Below are 17,505 nucleotides of genomic sequence, written 5' to 3' on the forward strand. Positions count from 1 at the left end.
GGCCAGCTTGATGCCGGTGGTCAGCAACAGCAGTCGGAAGGTTTGGAATGAGTCACAGGATCAAGCGAAGTTTGAAGAATGCTGGATTGGGAAAAGGTCTGAAATTGCAAGCCATTGGAAGTGAGTTACTGTTGATTTGTGACCAAAGAGGGCATCTCGGTACTTGCCATGTTTATGCTACTGACGACACGAATTTACCAACACAGCCTGTGCTATTATCGGACTTGATACTTCAACTTGGCTCACGCACTCAGGAAAAGAAATAACGTTAACGCCGCCTCGCACTTAAGTAGAATTCCACGACGAAGTTCTCATTTGCAGACAGCCTAGTAGGCATCAAGTTCGGAACGCAAATATGCCGAAACCTTGAGGATATATAGACAGTCCATTGGCAATAGCGGAGACAAAAGGCTGAACGGACCAGAGGGCTTGGTATTGCAGATCCGTTTCGGCTGAGATGTGAATGTTGCAGCCAAAGACGGTGAAGACGCCAAACCTTTAGCCAGAAAGCATGGCAGGGTTGAACCACAATGTCATCAGACCACGGATAGTCTTGGGTGCGATTTCAGCGATCGTCACAGGCTCCACAGCGGTGTAAGCCCCGGTCCTATCGTTAAGAAAGAAAGACAATAAGGCGCTGAAACCAGCACATATATGAACCAGAGAGACGAGTTGGCAATGACCTCTGTTTCGGCGTGGCCGACTTCGCTGGAAACATTGTATACCCTTTGGAATGATGTGAGTTGAGTGATGGATGCTGCCCAGCCTTCGTCCCAACGTGCAACAAGATAACGTTAGAATAGTATAGTTAGATAAGTGAATATAGAGCTACCAGGGGAGCACGTTACCTTATCAAATACCGCAGAGGGCAAACACAATCACCGCAAGAAAAAGATTGTGGTTGAAAATACCGCTAGGTAATGACCTTTTTCTATTGCTATATTTACCCAGAGGACTCTTTGATGGCGCCCATTTTAATGACTTCGGACCAGAGGCCAAATAACACAAGGTTGAAGATAGTGCTCTGATAAAACCCCAAGTACTATCTTTTCTGTCGTTTTTACTACTCATTTGTTTTTTATTTTTGCGAAATTGAAAGAATCTTACAAGCGAGCCATGACTAGTACCCCGCAGTCCGTACGCCCCCATAGTCTAAAGTGAGTCCTTAATCTGTAGCGCAGTGATGGAGATACCGCGACCGACGCGACATGCCATGTTGATTTCCCAGTCTCCCTGCTATGTTGGATCTGGGCCGGCCTCAGTTAGTCAGAACTTGGCGGGGAGCTTGACTTCAGTGCGTCGCATCGGGAGTATGCCGATGGTGTGGAAAGCATATGCTGGGGGGATTTGAGGAAACCGGTGGCCTTCCATAGTGGCCCAGTCGACTGGATCGGCACCTGAAGAGGAGTTTGGCATGCGAATCTCCTGTTCAGGGGTGATAACGACCTGGCTGTAAAAGCGTCATTGCTGTCACTGTAATGATAGTGCTTAGGTGCTGACGAGGGCTTACCGCCAACCGCTGTATCAGACTTTTGGCGGGCTGAATACCTAATTCCAACATTTGATTACAAACAAACGCCTTGTAGGGAAGAAATGTATCAGGTATGTATACCCGCTGCTCTGTCCCGTCATTGACTCTATGCATCTTCCCAAGTTCCATTCTACTCCAAATTGTTAATGCCCTTTCCCCTTACGCCCCATAGTGGCCTTGAATCGACAACTCCGCAATCCGCTGTAGCGCCGCGGGGAGTATAGTGGGGGTGGGGTCGTAAGCATTTAGGGACCATCCAATGGACTGCGCTTCATATTCTGGGTCATCGGATCGACGCGATTCTTACGGTTGACAGCTGAACAAGTTGAAAAACTGATACCCATCATCAAATTGGCAGTTCGATTTCGATATTGGTCAATCCTCATTTCATAACATTGATGATACTTCAGCTCATGCACAAAATGGCACGCGCATTATTTTCACCTATGGCGCGGAAGGCCACACTAGCGCTCCAGACTTTGCGATCACAATACCAATGCACAAGGTGGCTGGCGACGCAAGGGGCCAAAGTGCAGAGTCAGCACAGCATGCCCGCTGCCTACTACCGGGGGGGGCACATCTCGGGCCATCATGGTGCAGCCTAAGCATCTGCCCGAAGACAGAGCACAATGGGACAAAGTATTCCTTGGCGCGATTGGCAGTCCAGATCCCTACGGACGTCAACTCGACGGGCTGGGTGGTGGCATCTCAAGTCTTTCCAAGGTGTGCATCGTGGGGCCCTCAACCCGGCCCGAGGCAGACGTCAACTACACATTTGTCTCCATCGGAATTCGAGGTGGGAGCATTGACTATTCCAGTAACTGCGGCAACATGTCCGCCGCAGTGGGCCCCTACGCCATCGACTCCGGCATAGTCGACATCGCACCGCGGAATGAGGAGGGTGGGGATCTCGTCACAGTCCGTATTTTCAACACCAATACTGGGAAGATCATTAACTCTACCTTCCCCGTCGTTGAAGGCGAGGCTGCAGCTTCGGGCGATTTTACCATTGACGGCGTGGCCGGCACCGCGTCGCGTGTGCAACTCGATTTCATCAAGCCAGGTGGCTCGCGAACGGGGAAACTCCTGCCGTCTGGCAATGTAACCGATCAGATTGCTGGCGTTCAGGCAACCCTTATTGACGCTGGCAACCCGTGTTGTTTCGTCTCTGCGGCTGGCCTGGGCGTGGACGGGGTTCTTAGTTCACAGCAGATCGACGACAATGCCTCACTAAAGCAGAAGCTCGAGGAAATCCGTCGCGAGGCGGCGGTGAAGATGGGACTGGCTAATAGCATTGACGATGTCCCTGGGAGCGTACCCAAAATTGGCTTTGTTTCTGCGCCGAAGGACACTTCGGTAGGGAATGTGGTTGTGAGGGCCATGTCGGTTGGACAACCACACAAGGCTATTCCAGTGACTGTAGCGCTGGCCGTCGCAGCTGCGGCAAATGTGACGGGCAGTACGGTAGCTGAGTGCGTGGTTAAATCGAGTGAAGATGGCGAGCCAGGTATAGACATCAACCATGCTAGTGGTAAACTGACCGTGGGGGCTGAGTTTGATGAAGAAGGGCATTTACAGTTTGCGACTGTTTTTAGGACAGCCAGGAGGCTGATGGAAGGCAAAGTTTTCTGGAAAACATGATGAAATAGACAGGCTTGTGTTTTAGGCATCATATAAGCAAACATTATTCTTACACGACTCGGCTATCCGTGAAGGTCTTTTGCAAAATTATATTCTTTTTCTCACCCTGTTAAGGATCTTAGCGTTGCATTTTCATGCACTGTTCAGAACTCGGAGATCCATGTATGTCGCTTGTACGGCCCAATCAAGGAATCCATGACACATGTGCTAGGGTTATCAAAAGAATTTGATCTCTCGAGGAACAACAACAAAGCCTCAGGCTCTGGATCTGAATCAAATAACCTTTCCGCGCTATGTGTTACAAGTTGACAGCCTCTGAACTTCCTTCACCTCGCAGAGAATTAACTCCGCTGAATACAAAATCATGTCCAGATACATAGACCATATTCCAAGCCCAGCTCATTGTCGGCGAGTAAAGCTAATCGTCCTCAGTTTCAGCCGGTACGATACTTTACTCAATCGGTGGTGGTTTCGTTAATGAGACATATATAGCTCAGACACACTCGGGATCTACAATGCGTACAATATTCTTGGATATCGATCCTATCACATACTTGAGGCATTCAAAAACGGAATCCATCACATGAAGATCTTGAACGAAGCTTTGGAGTCAGGTCTGGCTAGGGAGGGCAAGCCTTTCAACAGAGAGGATTTCGACAAGTGGTTCCACGGATATGATGTAAGTGCGTTGCCCAAATATCAATTCGAAAGCATATTTACCGCTTACAGGTCATCACCGAGATACCCTGCTACATGGCACCCCAGTTTGTCGCTGCATATCCAGAAGCCAAATTCCTCCTCGTCGAGCGAAATCCTGGTGCTTTGGTGCGATCTTGGAAGTCAACGACCTTTCAGTTCACAGATGCTATGAACTCATTCCAACTTTCAATCTTGAAGTACTTCGACCCGATGCTGTACCAAGTTAGCAGATTCTGGGGCATAATCCTCCCTGTGGTGACGAGTGGAAAGGGGACCACGGATGAGGGAGAGAAAGCATTGTACCAGTATTATGTTGACTAGTAAGTGACAGTACCAATGATTGACTACAAAACTGATCATGAATTTGTTCTGACTTAGCGTAGTCTGGCGAAGGTGAAGGAAATTGTCCCTGCTGACAAGATCTACGTCGTCCGGCTTGAAGACGGGTTGGGATGGGAGCAACTATGTCCTATTCTGGAAAGAAACATTCCGAACGACCCATGGCCCATGAGACATAATGCAGATGAGTTTAAACAAGTAATGGGGAGACCACTGGGACCCGGGGCTACGCGAGCCATGTCCAGACTGGCAGCTGTGTTGGTTCCTGCGATGGGCGTTGGGGCATGGTATTTAGTCATGGAGGATTGTGATGTTGATTGAGCTAAGTTAACCTCCGTCAGGTGTAACGGTAAAATGTTACCTATCTAACTAGTGTACATTGTTACGGAGTAACTAGGGCTCCGCCAGTGGAATGTGTACCACTAGTCCTCTGTTATTTAGTGTCCAAATTCAGAAGAGTTGATTAAGTGCACATGAAGAGATATGGCGATAGGAGAATATTTCACTTCTATAACAATCGAGACATGTATTGCGAACAATTAGTTCTGGTTGGTCGTGAACCTGAAGAGTTGCATGGATATTATCTAGCCTCAATCTTGAAATGCTCCCCTTTCTGCATAAGATCCAATCCGAAAGCCTGCCACCTCTTAAGATATTCCCTTCCTGCTCACACGCATAGGTTCCGTAATGTTGGCCGGTATCTCAATGATTAAGAATTCGTCATCAACAATAGTTTCCCCCAGGCTGTCGCAGATCTCGCCTTGCTTCTTGACACAGGTGCGCCGAGTAACTGTAACAAGCGATTTATGAGAGCTCTTGGGCAGCGGGGGACTTTCCTTTGTTTTCCTCTCCATTGTCATGACGGAGATCATGATACAGTTTTGGAGTCATTGCTGTTTTAATATAGACTAACGTAGTCCACGATCCAATTGCACACTTCGGCAGATTTTCGTACGCTACCACTTTGACCTGCGGTTTTTCACCACATAACTATGGTTGGTTCTTGGAATGAAAGTGATATGATTCTAGCTTTACATGCGCTTCAATCTGATCCAAAATTAAGTGTACGTCGCGCTGGTCAGATCTATAACGTACCTTTTAGAACCTTTGCGTATCGACGCGACGGTAAAACCGCTCGAGCGATTATGCGATCGCCAACGCAAAAGTTGACTCCTTCCGAAGAAGAGGCCATCGTAAGACATATAAAAGACCTAGATTCGCGAGCATTTCCTCCCCGATTGAGTGGTGTTGAAGATATGGCCAACCGATTACTTCGAAGTCGCGACGTGGGACGCGTCGGCGTCAACTGGGCCTCGAGCTTCGTAAGACGACAAATAGACCTCTGGACGCGTTTAAATCGAAGGATCGACTATAAGAGAGTCCTATGCGAAGATCCCGATGCGTATCGCGCGTGGTTTGACCTGGTATGGAATACAATTGCGAAATATGCGATCTAGGAGGAGGATATCTACAACTTCGACGAGACCGGTTTTGTGATGGGCCAAATCTCGTCCGAAATGGTCGTGACGACTTCTGATCGGCGCGGAAGGCCTAGAGCAGCCCAGCAAGGAAATCGGGAAGGGGTTACAGTTATTCAAGGCGTTGGGTCGTCCGGTTATGCCCTCCCTCCGTACATCATTTTCGCCGGCAAAACCCACCTCTCGTCATCGTCATGGTACGAAAACAGTCCATTACCGCCTGATTGGGTTATCGCAGTTACTAAAAATGGCTGGACTACGAACGAGAGAGGCGAAGATTGGATAAAACACTTCGATCATCACACCAAGTCTCGTACGAAAGGTACTCATCGCCTATTGATCCTCGACGGTCACGAAAGCCATCACTCGACCGATTTCGAGGTATATTGCAAAGCTAACAATATCGTCACGCTTTGTATGCCTCCTCATTCGTCGCATAAGCTCCAGCCTCTTGATGTTGGTTGTTTTCGCGGGTTAAAAAGAGCGTACGGAAAAGAAATCGAAGATCTCATGCGAGCACATATAAGTCCTATCTCGAAAGAAGACTTTTTACCGGCGTTTTTAAACACGTACAAGGCAAATGAGACCTTAAGTCGACGTCGCCGTGCGAAGAAAAAACAGCTACAGAGTGGAGGGTCACTTCGTATACAAGCTGGACAGGACCTACAGTCTCAATGAGAGGTTGATGGGCAGTTACATGACGAATTTCGTCAAATTGGTGGTCGTACGAGGCGGCGAATTGCGCGTGTACGGCGCTGTAGAATCTGCGGCGAGCCCGGACATAATGCGCGCACTTGTGGAAATGATGTAGAGACGTCTGAAGATAACGATTTTGAGTAGTTTCAATTGATGATAGGCGTTGTGGTTGAATTAACTTATACATTGTCGTATAAGGTCTGCCAAAGTGTGCAATTGGACCGTGGACTACGTTAGTCTTTAACCTGAAAAAGAAGTGACAAGGGAAAACAACCAACGACCTGTATTGGTACCAACGGTGTTCTGTGTCGCATGAAATCTTCGTGACAACAAGAATATTTACTCACGGATCATGGCATTGATGCCGCACATTGGACTCAATTCAACATTGCATTTCGCTGTTTTGTAAAAATTATACATTGAAAATTACATTATCTAGAAGTGAACTATGTATAAGTATAACTTCCTCCAAACCAGCTGATAGAAGTCTCCCTCATGCATCTAGCATGCATATTTGCAACTCCAATTATTGTTGGAATTGAGTCGCCTGCCATCTCAGTATCCTTTCTTTCCACCCTTCTTGGCCCCCTTCTTGCCGTCGTTATCATTCTGTTTTCCAAACTTCTTACCCCACTTCTTATTGTTATCGTCATCGTGCTTGCCACCTTTGTTTTCATCATCATCGTCATGCTTTCCACCCTTCATGTAGTCATCATCGCCATGCTTTCCACCCTTCTTGTCATCATTGTCATCATCACCGCCGTGCTTTTCACCATTCTCGTCATCATCGCCGCCATGCTCTCCGCCCTTTTTGTCGTCATTATCCTTACTCTTCTTGCCACCGTACTTCGAATTCCAATATCAGTATATAATGCAAAGTGAACAGATTCGGGGATATAATGCGTAAGTTGGGGGAAAGCCGCTCGAATGCAAGTAAAACTACTCACTCCGCCCTTGTGACCCTTCTTGTCATCATCATCATCATCATCATTACCATCGTGGTGATGCTTGCCGCCCTTCTTCTTGTCGCCTTTGTGCTTGTGCTTATTGCGGACCTCAAGCTGGGGAACATCACGCTTGGTGAAGTCAACACCGTTGGCAGACTATCTCGTGTCAGCTTTCGAATCCGAACTTCGAGAGAGATGAGTTATCCTACGATCTTGACCGAGCGCTCAACGGCAACGACTTCGTTAGTGGAGGCAATGGGCGCAGCCAAGGCGTTTTGACCGACAAGGAGGGCAGCAAGGAAGATTTTGGAGAGCATCTTGAATTAGAGTAAATGTTGAAAATAGTAATTTTGTAGTAGTGTTGAAAGAAAGTGTTGAGATTGTGTTGAACGAAAGACTTAATTGTAGTGTATTGATATGGAGAGAAGGGTGTGGTTACATGATGGAAAAATACGGGTTTATATATTCATTTTTAATAGGCAGTGGTGCTACATCAAAGCCATGTCGTTACTGTTTACAAACGTGTGCCAAGGTCTTGTTCACCTCATTACCATGGCTAGTTGGACTACTCAATCGCGAGTTCAGTGCGAAATCATGATCAAAAACTCAAGGCTCAGACAGCTAATCTTTTCGATGTTAGCGCAATGTTTGCGTACCTCGAAACATGTCGGCTCAACCGTGCTGTTGCTAAAGCCCACTGGTGATAATCACCGAGGGTTGTTCGCCTAATCTACTTAATAATAGCTACTCGGCAGGACCCGTGTGGTCTAGAAGCCTCCCAGTTGACTTCATGGATTTTCACGACATTGCAATGGCATCTGGCGCTGTTCAGCCGCGGAGCTAGTGCTAAAATACGGGAGTAACTACGGGGTAGATCAGAGCTGCAACACAAGCATACGTAGAATAATTAAGATTAAAAGATTTGTTCTTGGACATCTAAGCGGCGGATAGCATGAGTTAGGCGTGGCACAGACAGCTTCCACAAGTTCCAGAAGGTGTTCCTCAAATGAGATCTTCAACGTACTAAGATCTTACCTACTCTGTTATTATCTAGTAAGATCCGTCTAATCTTTGGCTAGATGGCACATGTCAATTAATCCCAACATCTACCAGCACAAATCACAGTTATTAGGACGAACACGTTTTAGACAGCAGTAATGGTTTACTGCACCCGGTGAAAGAGCTCTCTATGGATTGAGGTGCAACAGCATTGGTGGGAGCGCTAGCCATCTGTGGGATCATTGGCCGGATCAACGATACTAGATGGGCAAATTGGTAGATTCGACCATTTCGACTCAAACAACCGTGATAGAAGGATGTATAATTAGTGCACAGGATGGTGTTCTCGGGCCGCGCACCAGTAAACCCTTTGTCACTGATCCAATTTCCCCAGAATGAGCTACCACAACCAAAAACTATCACCAATTCCAAGATTAAATTTCTCAGCCAGTGGCAATAAAACTTATCCAGACCACCTGCAATCCATATTCTATATGATAGCTGATATTGACTGTGTTAGCCTCTGGCCTTACGTATTGTGATAATACGACGCGGTAGGGACTTAATCAACCCCGCTATGTAGCCCTCAGCTCACGCCGCCTCGTTTAAGCCTCTCACGTCAGCGTTGTCAGCGATGTTACCTTTCAAATCGGCAAATCTGGGATTAACTTGGCGGAATTTCTGCTTGAAGACGTGTCAGACGTGCTCTGTAGGGTTTAAATCCGGGCTATGTGCCGACCAGTTGATCTTCCAGATACCGCATCTCTCCAGCAACTATGGTGTACTGCCCGTAAGGTATATTTTGGTGTTATACTCTAGGACGGGGCCGGATCTATAGTTGCGCCTCTCCCTCTCTGTCGCGAAACCAGATCATTAACCGCACCACAGTCAATATACGTGGCTTACTACAGCTCTTCTCGTCTATTATGTTGTTCTTCTACCTCTAATCTAACTACCAGATAACCCATTGGCCTGGTAAATCCGGTAGGTTCTACACGGTATACTCCTTACTAAAGAGTGTCATCATGAGCTCCTCTATGCCGCGGATGTGTATTTGTTGAGCCCGTGGTGGCGTAGAGCGCTAATTATATTAGGAATATAGGTATCCACACCTGCTCATATTTGTTGGAGAGGTAATGTTAATGATGGTGTTGAGTCTGTTAGTGTCAAACACGTTAGCGACCTCATGACAACTCTGGTCACATGCCCTCGGCGCCAGAGTTGTGGTAGGAGCCTCTCAACTGTACTTCCGGTCAGGCCCGCGATCACTGCTTATAGTGATACCTAATTGACGTAATTCTATTATGGTTGGGATGTACAATGTGTGGTTGAAGTCTAAGTGTTGTCTTATTGCTTTGATGTTCCCAATTTGGTAAGGCGCCCAACGGAGACTTATGGCCGATCGGTGTACCACTAGCCTCCAACTTGAGACTCGCATTTATTCACATGAGATATGAAGAAATGATGATTTGCGAGAGTCCGACCAATTCTTCGTTTGGATAAGTAGAGGGCAAAGTGCATGATTTTCTAGCTTACGCTGATCAAGCAGCGGATTCGCTATGAATCGCTCCCATAGCTCCGAAGTATTACTTCGGATGTTCGGAGACGGATGACTATGGCCAAGAGAAGGCACCAGGCAAGCATATTCTGTTCTCATCATATACGAACGTACGCAGCGTGCTGAGCATGCCAATATCGACCGAAAAAATGTGCACCACTTGAGCAGCGTCTATGAATCATGCTGGAGACAACCTCCCATGCCCAGTTTATTCATTTCTAGAGGTATTTGCTGGTGAGCCTAAGCCCGTCAGAGCGTTTCCAATGACGTCGTGAGGAGCATTATTTGACGATTGGCAATGACCGCATGATCATCCACAGTCATGGGTGTCCGTGTTTGTGTTCATCCTGACGTGGCGACGAGATGCACACGCCCACCAGACTGGATCCTGCCAAGCGCTCTTATTACAGGCTGCCTTTTCCACTTGGAGTTGGGGGTGGGTGCGATTTATCAGTATTGGGCCCAGTAGTGCGCGATACGGCCTGCGGTAGCTGAGGTCAGCCTCGATGAATGTTCCAGACAAGCACAAATTCACATTTTACATCTCAGTGGGAGAGAGGATCGGGAACTCACCTTCGTCATCATTCTTGTTGCCCCCTTTGTTATCGGCAGAGAATGAGCAGATCAGGGGATCCTTTACGCCGTTGATGTCCTCGTGAGTCCAGGCGCAGCGACTAAATGCCTCCTCATGGCAGCGATAACTCGGGTCGATTAACAGGGACACACCTTGGCCGAATCTTTAGCTTCAGAGCTACCAGTTACGCCGCTAAGCTTTGTTGGTAAACTTGAAAGGAGCAGACGACCCAGATTCCTCGAGGTAGAATGTCTGTGGCCTTACCTACTAGTTTGGGGCCGCTGCATTGGTGCTTGTCAGTATATTGCTCCAGACCACGAACTTTTAGAATCCTACCGAAGTTCGGCTTCAAGATCATTGGATTGAAATGAGGTGGACGGTTTGTACTTCCCTGGCTGTGGATAGCTGGATGAGCTTTCATCCCCGTTGACCAGGCAAGTATCTGTTCATGAGTGGTATTGCAGATACATCCGACACCCAAAATAATCCCTAGACCCTGCCAGAGTGTCGGTTTGATAAGAAACCAATCGTGACAAGCACGTATCACAAGGGATCTGATGTCAGAGCGCTGGGTCCATGGCACCGGTGGGGAGCCAGTGGGGAGCTGGCCTGTGAGTTTATGGGTGACGGCAATTATGGAAGTCTCGGAATACCGCTGAAACAGAGTGATCCTGGCATTGTAGTTCGGAACAGGGGCGTAACTGTCTATTTTAGGGAGGTGTATTGGAGGAGGAGAAGGGAAGGTCAGATATCAATAACTATTATGGGCATGACCAACAGCTGGAACGAATGATTCTCCCCTTCACTCTGTACTATTGCCTTGCGGCCTAGCCGTTCCTGACATTTGACGTACTATGAAGTGATTGGTCATTTCATTGTTCGTCGTGGATTCGCGCTGAAGATCCACGATCAATTGAATTAGGTCCTGTACTGGGCCTTTGCAATTATTGATTGTTGATGCTGTTCAGAATGAGCAATCCAGACCTGGGTGATCTGTAGATGTGACGGATTCCTTCGCGTCCAGATACTTGGTGTTAAATGCACACGATGATCTTGGCAGTGCCACCCCAAAATGTGTAACAAGTCAGTAGATTGGAAGGGGCATTGTGTATCCTGGTCGATCTGACCTCACAGGACTCAAGTCACGAATATCAGGATTGATTTCGTGCCAAGTCAGTTGTGTGGTTCAGATCTCTTTTGATGGTGTTTTTTCTAGAAAGCTCAGCTATTTCCGAAGCTATGAAATGTTGCTTAAGATCAACGATGTAGCCAATCAGATCCTCTGATTTGGATCCACAGCATGACACGTCAATTTTGTTGCTAACCTTCATAAATAAAACCAGTTGCGCCCAAATAAATCTGCATTGACTCGAATTGACTGAGCCACATAATGGACAATAGAATGACAATAGTATGACAAAAGAACCCCTGCTCAACTCATACTTCAGGTACTTATCGAGTCCATATCAAGTAACGTGGTTTAACACCGAGTCGCGCATATCACCGAGTCGCGCACTTTTTACCACACTATAATTTCAAGTTCAATTAAAAAGCCACAACAGACTAAAGTTCATTGAAATTTATTCAGAGCTATATACATCTGACAATTATAGTTCGACCTGACAAGTCTTTACATTATGTCCGGTCTTCTTACACTTACTACATCGTCGTACAGTCGACGGACCAGCCTTTTCTTTACCCCCCCTAGAGCGCTTGTCCTCCTTTACCTGGGCCTCCGCGTCCTTCCAGGCCAAAATGTCCAGGGCATCCTCGACAGTAAGTGCACCTCCTTGCTGGACACGCGATTTTTTTGCCCTCCGACGCTTGCTTAGTGCCTCATTTGCCTTGCGAAGGGTGGAGCACTCAGCCTTCAAGAGGGTATTCTCATGGGCTAATCGAGTTATACCCTTCGCAAGGTGGCCAACAGCATCAAAAGTTGGGGTCAGAGAGCTTCCCTGATGTCTGGAGATTCGGCGATTGACAAAATCGGACTGCGAGAGAGCCTCTGTCGGGTTATTTGGCGTTTGCGAAACCCAAGGGTCAGCATCTGGAAGAGAGGGGCTAACGGGTGTAGGCGACCGAATCCTAACATACAGATTCGAGATAATGGCTTCAGGGTCGTGGGGGACTAGGCCGGCCCCTGGAAATCCTGCCTTGATGTTTTTGTCGGTTATTGTCTTTAAATAAGCCTCCTTAAAGGCGATAAAGAACTCGACCTTAGTAATGTGGTTAATATGGGACTTGATAAATATATCAATCTCTCGACCGTATATACGTTTCAAGACCCCAAAGCACCCGACATCAAGTGGCTGGGTTAGATGAGACGAGTGCGGGGGCAGACTGATAGTAATAATGCCGTTAGACTTGCAATAAGACTTGAAATCGGCCGATGTATGACTCTCATGCCCGTCCAATACTAACAGCCGATACACGCCTCTTTTGGTCGAGATAGTGTGCTTGTTGAAATGTTTGATCCAGTCTAGACCAGTCTCGTTGTTCGTCCACCCGTTTTCGGTCGGTTTGACTACCCAATCGGCTGGTAGGTCCCCCTCAGTATACCAATTAGCAAGGTGATAATTCCCCTGAATTACCAGAAATGGCGGGATGTCGCGACCCTCCGAATTGACACAGGTAATCGCCGTGGCCCATTCCCGGTTACCTGGCTGGACCTTCTTGCCTCTACCATTACGTTCAGACGAGGTAACGACCATCGAGCGTTGAATAACGCCCATCATAAAGCCCGTCTCGTCGAAGTTCCACATATCGCAGTCCTGGATCCCGTATTTGGCCCTCATATTAGATACAAGCCGGAACCAGTCCTCAATAATCTTTGGATCCTCGCAGAGGGCCCTCTGGAAGTCATACGAGCGAGAAAAACGCGTCTATAACTCTGGGGTTCGCTTTACAAAGCGATGCGCCCAGAGCTTGCCGACGCGTCGGGTACCCCGCGTCGCAAGAATGGAATTGGCCATATCTTCCACACCCTCGAGCCGGGGAGGAAACCCTCTCAAATCTAGGTCAAGTACATGCTGAACAATAGCTCTTTCCTCTATCTTGGTGAGGACTCGGGTACACCGTATAGCTTTGCTGCTCGACGTTGGCTCATATTTTTGGTCGATCGGATAGCTTCGATGGCAAGGTTGATTTTGGCTTCTTGGGTTTGAACTGACATGGTGTTGTTGTTGTTGAGGAAATAAGTATTGAAGTCAAAAGGTTGGAAAAGTTGAAAAAGTCCGCGACTCGGTGTTACCATGTCCTCATTTGTCGGCATTTTTCCAAGGTCAATATACTTGACTGGAAATAAATCATGCACATTGATGGGGAATGACATCTGACGGCAGACACAATGAAGTAGGTTTGCATATGGGCACAAAATGGCAACACCCTGTTTAAATAAGCAAATGTTGCAAAAGAGAAATAGTGACGCTTTCAGATGGTAAATATATATGAAGAAACTGTAGAGCCACATACACTTTTATATAAACACCATCGTGGCTAGAAGAATAAATGCACATGAAGATAAATGAAGCTTGCGTTTTGTCTCGCAAAAACTGTCAAGCTCTCACTTGAAATGACCCGAAGTTGTTTTTCGAGACACTGGTTCCCCTCTTTCCAAAAACCATCCAAGTTCCTCAGCCATACCGCCTGCTCATGTAAAATCACACATCAGTTGGTCTGCTAAGAATGACTGGCGATTCTGTTCTTGTTATTCCTGAGACGGCAGGAGTCGCGGCCCTTGGACTTTTGGGTTGACGACGTCGAGGCACAGGCAGTGGTAGAAGTAGCCGGAACGGCTGTTGTTGTAGTCAGGCTGACGGGTGCGGACGAGGTAGACGCAGCAGGAGTCTCAGTTGTCTCTGGGACAGCGACTGCAGAGACAATGGATGTGGCAAAGGTCGAGGAGGCTGCGATAGAGGAGGCAGGGGTAGTGGCAACCTCCTCTACCTTGGTGACAGCAACGGAAGAGGACGCAGCACCGGCAGCAGTGGTGGGTAAGGGTGTGGTGGAACCAGTCCCATTAACACTCATGCAAGCGAAGGATATCTTGGTCGTGGTCACCGTTGGTCCACCGTACGGAACGGGAGTGCTCAAGTCCCAGTCCATACTCACGTACGGCCAGCAGATTCGGCCGTCGGGCATGTTGACCATGTCACCAGCGACGTAGGCATCAGTAGAAGAGATGGGCTCACCGACTTTAGTGCCGTCGGTGACCAGTTGAAAGTATGAGCCAGAGAAAGTGCCCTTGCAGCCCATGGCGATGAAAGGGCAGTCTGGGTTGGTGATTTCCTCCCAGGTGACCAGAGCCGAGGTACCGTCGAAGGCGGCGACATGGGCGTTGCTGCAATCCTTGGTGAGACCGTCATATGTAGTGATCCAGTTGACTTGGCTGTCACCCCCGGCACCGATAGTCGAGCTGGCCTCCTCTCCGACCAGAGTCTTCTTGTCACTGAAGGTAGCAATAGCAACGTTGCGACCGTTGGTGCGATTAAGGGCGTTGGTGTTACCACCACCGAGCCACTCGTTAGCGCTCAACGACTCGGCGCCGCGGGAAACCCAGGAGAGGATGTAAGAATCTTCGCCAATAAAGCGGGCCAGCGAACTGTAAGAACCGGACATGCCACCTAGCGATTCACCCGAGCCACCGTTGGTGGTGTTCTCATTGGACACCTTCACGCCGCTCATAGTCTGAGTTTCCGTATTGAGCCAGATGTCGCCCTGGTCTTCAGCACAGACACTGGCAAAAGGTGCAGCATCGGCGGCTTCAAAGGCAATACCCGTGTTGTGGCTGCATCCCCAGCTTGAGGATGCTCCTGAGATGGTGGTCAGGGTACCGTCAGGCTTCAGGTACTTGATGCTATCCCCATAGTGTCCTGATGCCTCCCCCGTGTAGGCAGTGATGACAGTGTAAGCTCCAAACAACTGAGCAGTTTCTGACCAGACTACAACAGAGCAAAGCAGTCAGTATAATTCGCCACGCCTCATTGAGATGGAATACTAACCGAGGTCACCATTGATGTCAGGTGAGGCAGCCAAACCAAAGTCGGCATCAACGCCAGGTCCACCGATGAATGTCTTCCAGGTCTGCGTGCCATCGGTGAATCTGTAAACCACAGGAACAGGAGTAGAATCCGCAGGTGCGTCGGTGGTGCCCGATGGCAGAGCCTCGTTGGTCAACAAAGCAAACCCATCATCCAGTGTGACGAGACCTCCAGCCTCCTTGCCGCCCGTCACAGTCACCGCAGACCCAACAGCCGCGAATGTAGAAGGGTCGACCTGCTGCACATGGACATCCGTCTCACTCGCGTCCAGGTACGCAAGGTAAGCCGAGTTGCCGTCGGGAGAGAGAGAAAAGGGAGTGCGGCGATGGTGGCGGTAGCCCGTCCAGTAGGACTCCTTGACGGGGTTGAATGTAAAGTCGAGAGCCAAGCTGTCGACGTGCGTCTCCAAGGCGCTGTCAGTAAGTCCAGCTGCCAGAATAGTAGCAGGGGCCAACAAGAAAGAAAAGAGTTTCAGTGATCTACACAACATGGTTGAGAAGAAACGGCTGGGCCGGCCCGCAAAAGAGTGTGGGTGTTTTGAAACGAAGGAACGTGTGTCTCAGAAGACTCGACTTGTATCCCAAAGGAAGACTACCAAAACAGCTTGCGAATGGCTTGCCTTAAGAATCAAAATTCGCCAATGCCGTTCATCGTATGTTGGGTTGGACGTTCGGCGCACAGAAAACTCCCTATTATGCCGTATTAAGACGGGGCTACCTGCATGGCACAGAGAAACTAAAGTTTGGCTTGTTTGGCTTATAGTGCTGGGCGTCCTTTCGATGCCGACGACTTGGCGCCACCCCATTGTATAAAATTAGAGTTGGGAGTCCCTGGCTTCCACTTGTCATTTCTTTGATGTGTTCTAGCCCTGCCGCGAACAAGGATGGGCCCCTGCGTGTTCATACACTTTTGGCCAGAGGCTCGTAATCCAGAAAGTTGTCACCATCAGTGCGTCCCGGCTGCAACGGTGCCACCTCGTTGGTGAGTCGAGGTTTGTTGGGATAGCATCAATGACCAAGACACACCTACTGATGGAATTCTAGTAGAGTCTTATATTCGAGCAAGTAGTGCATGACAGAAATGACCCAGTTTATGTTCCGGGTCTCCGCCATTGACAGGGCTCTTAGCGATCTGAAACGTGAAACTGGTTCCTCTCTAGCCGTAGCCGTACACATTGGTAACATCATCGCAGACAACACATTGCAAGGTGCTTAGGCCAATCCCAGCCCGAAATGTTTGACAGTGCTAAGCCCCCTGAAATGATCTCCCATAAAGCCCCGGGGCCCACAGGATGCGAAATCACGCCAAATTTCGCAAAAATATCAGTAGCGATTGCGTGAGATATCCACATGGCTGAAGGGGGCCCCTGCCAGTTCATAAATTTTGGGCTAGAGCCTTCGTATACGCCTCACCGTTCACGCGGATCCCAACAGGAAACAAAACAACTTTTCATCAATTGTTATTTAGATGAGAAGGTTAAGTGGTGCGGTCGAAATAGAGGACATCGACACCAGGCTGCGATTCAATTCACCACTGGATGTTAGCCCTCCATTTGACCACTTTCCTGAACCTCAAACGTCCCTTCACCGGCCTGAAAGTTACTAGATGCGGCCGAGGCAGGTACTCCAATGCGGCTTAACCTAGGGGTGTGATAACCTTCGTCTTTCATACGAAACGCACATACATGAAGCGCTATCTCTCTCTGTCTCTGCACGAGTAGATGATTGAATTTTACAGCGCCGTGGTCTGCTCACGCAGCGACGCGGCGTGTTGAGGGAATAGGACTACTGATGGTCATTTATAACCCCCCGGATACAGTACAGTTCATTTGTCAAAGACCCCGTTGTAATCATCACCAACACCTCACTCGCGGCCTTCATACTCTATTGACGCCAACCGAAGCAACGGGAAGTACGCAACTCACAACCTTCCAGCCCACACCCCAAGTGTTACAAAACCTTACCTTCTCACCTTTCTGTATGAGTTTTCTCTTCGGAATCCCTT

General features: G+C 48.4%; 4 protein-coding genes across 4 annotated transcripts; 2 read left to right on the forward strand and 2 right to left on the reverse strand.

The window, feature by feature from the left end:
- Positions 1-1,857: 1,857 nt before the first annotated feature.
- BCR38DRAFT_440128 (DUF453 domain-containing protein) lies at positions 1,858-3,182 on the forward strand. Its single transcript, XM_040860685.1, has one exon. It carries the CDS (start codon positions 2,123-2,125, stop codon positions 3,170-3,172), a length of 1,050 nt encoding a protein of 349 aa, XP_040713493.1. The 5' UTR covers positions 1,858-2,122; the 3' UTR covers positions 3,173-3,182.
- Positions 3,183-3,536: 354 nt separating this feature from the next.
- Positions 3,537-4,531, forward strand: BCR38DRAFT_347959 (uncharacterized protein; the record flags this gene model as incomplete). The annotated part of the gene is made up of 4 exons (XM_040856386.1): positions 3,537-3,613; positions 3,665-3,851; positions 3,902-4,191; positions 4,255-4,531. The coding sequence occupies 4 exons, from the start codon at positions 3,537-3,539 to the stop codon at positions 4,529-4,531; spliced, it is 831 nt and encodes a 276-aa protein (XP_040713494.1).
- Positions 4,532-6,860: 2,329 nt separating this feature from the next.
- Positions 6,861-7,734, reverse strand: BCR38DRAFT_525821 (uncharacterized protein). The gene is made up of 3 exons (XM_040865332.1): positions 7,541-7,734; positions 7,332-7,487; positions 6,861-7,230 (listed from the first exon to the last, which is right to left on the reverse strand). Exons 1-3 carry the CDS (start codon positions 7,646-7,648, stop codon positions 6,940-6,942), a joined length of 555 nt encoding a protein of 184 aa, XP_040713495.1. The 5' UTR covers positions 7,649-7,734; the 3' UTR covers positions 6,861-6,939.
- A 6,113-nt stretch (positions 7,735-13,847) lies between these two features.
- Positions 13,848-16,291, reverse strand: BCR38DRAFT_373238 (uncharacterized protein). The gene is made up of 2 exons (XM_040857306.1): positions 15,463-16,291; positions 13,848-15,402 (listed from the first exon to the last, which is right to left on the reverse strand). Exons 1-2 carry the CDS (start codon positions 15,989-15,991, stop codon positions 14,141-14,143), a joined length of 1,791 nt encoding a protein of 596 aa, XP_040713496.1. The 5' UTR covers positions 15,992-16,291; the 3' UTR covers positions 13,848-14,140.
- Between the last annotated feature and the right edge of the window lie 1,214 nt (positions 16,292-17,505).

The sequence above is a fragment of the Pseudomassariella vexata genome (assembly GCF_002105095.1).
Source record: "Pseudomassariella vexata strain CBS 129021 chromosome Unknown BCR38scaffold_10, whole genome shotgun sequence".
Classification (NCBI taxonomy): domain Eukaryota; kingdom Fungi; phylum Ascomycota; class Sordariomycetes; order Amphisphaeriales; family Pseudomassariaceae; genus Pseudomassariella; species Pseudomassariella vexata.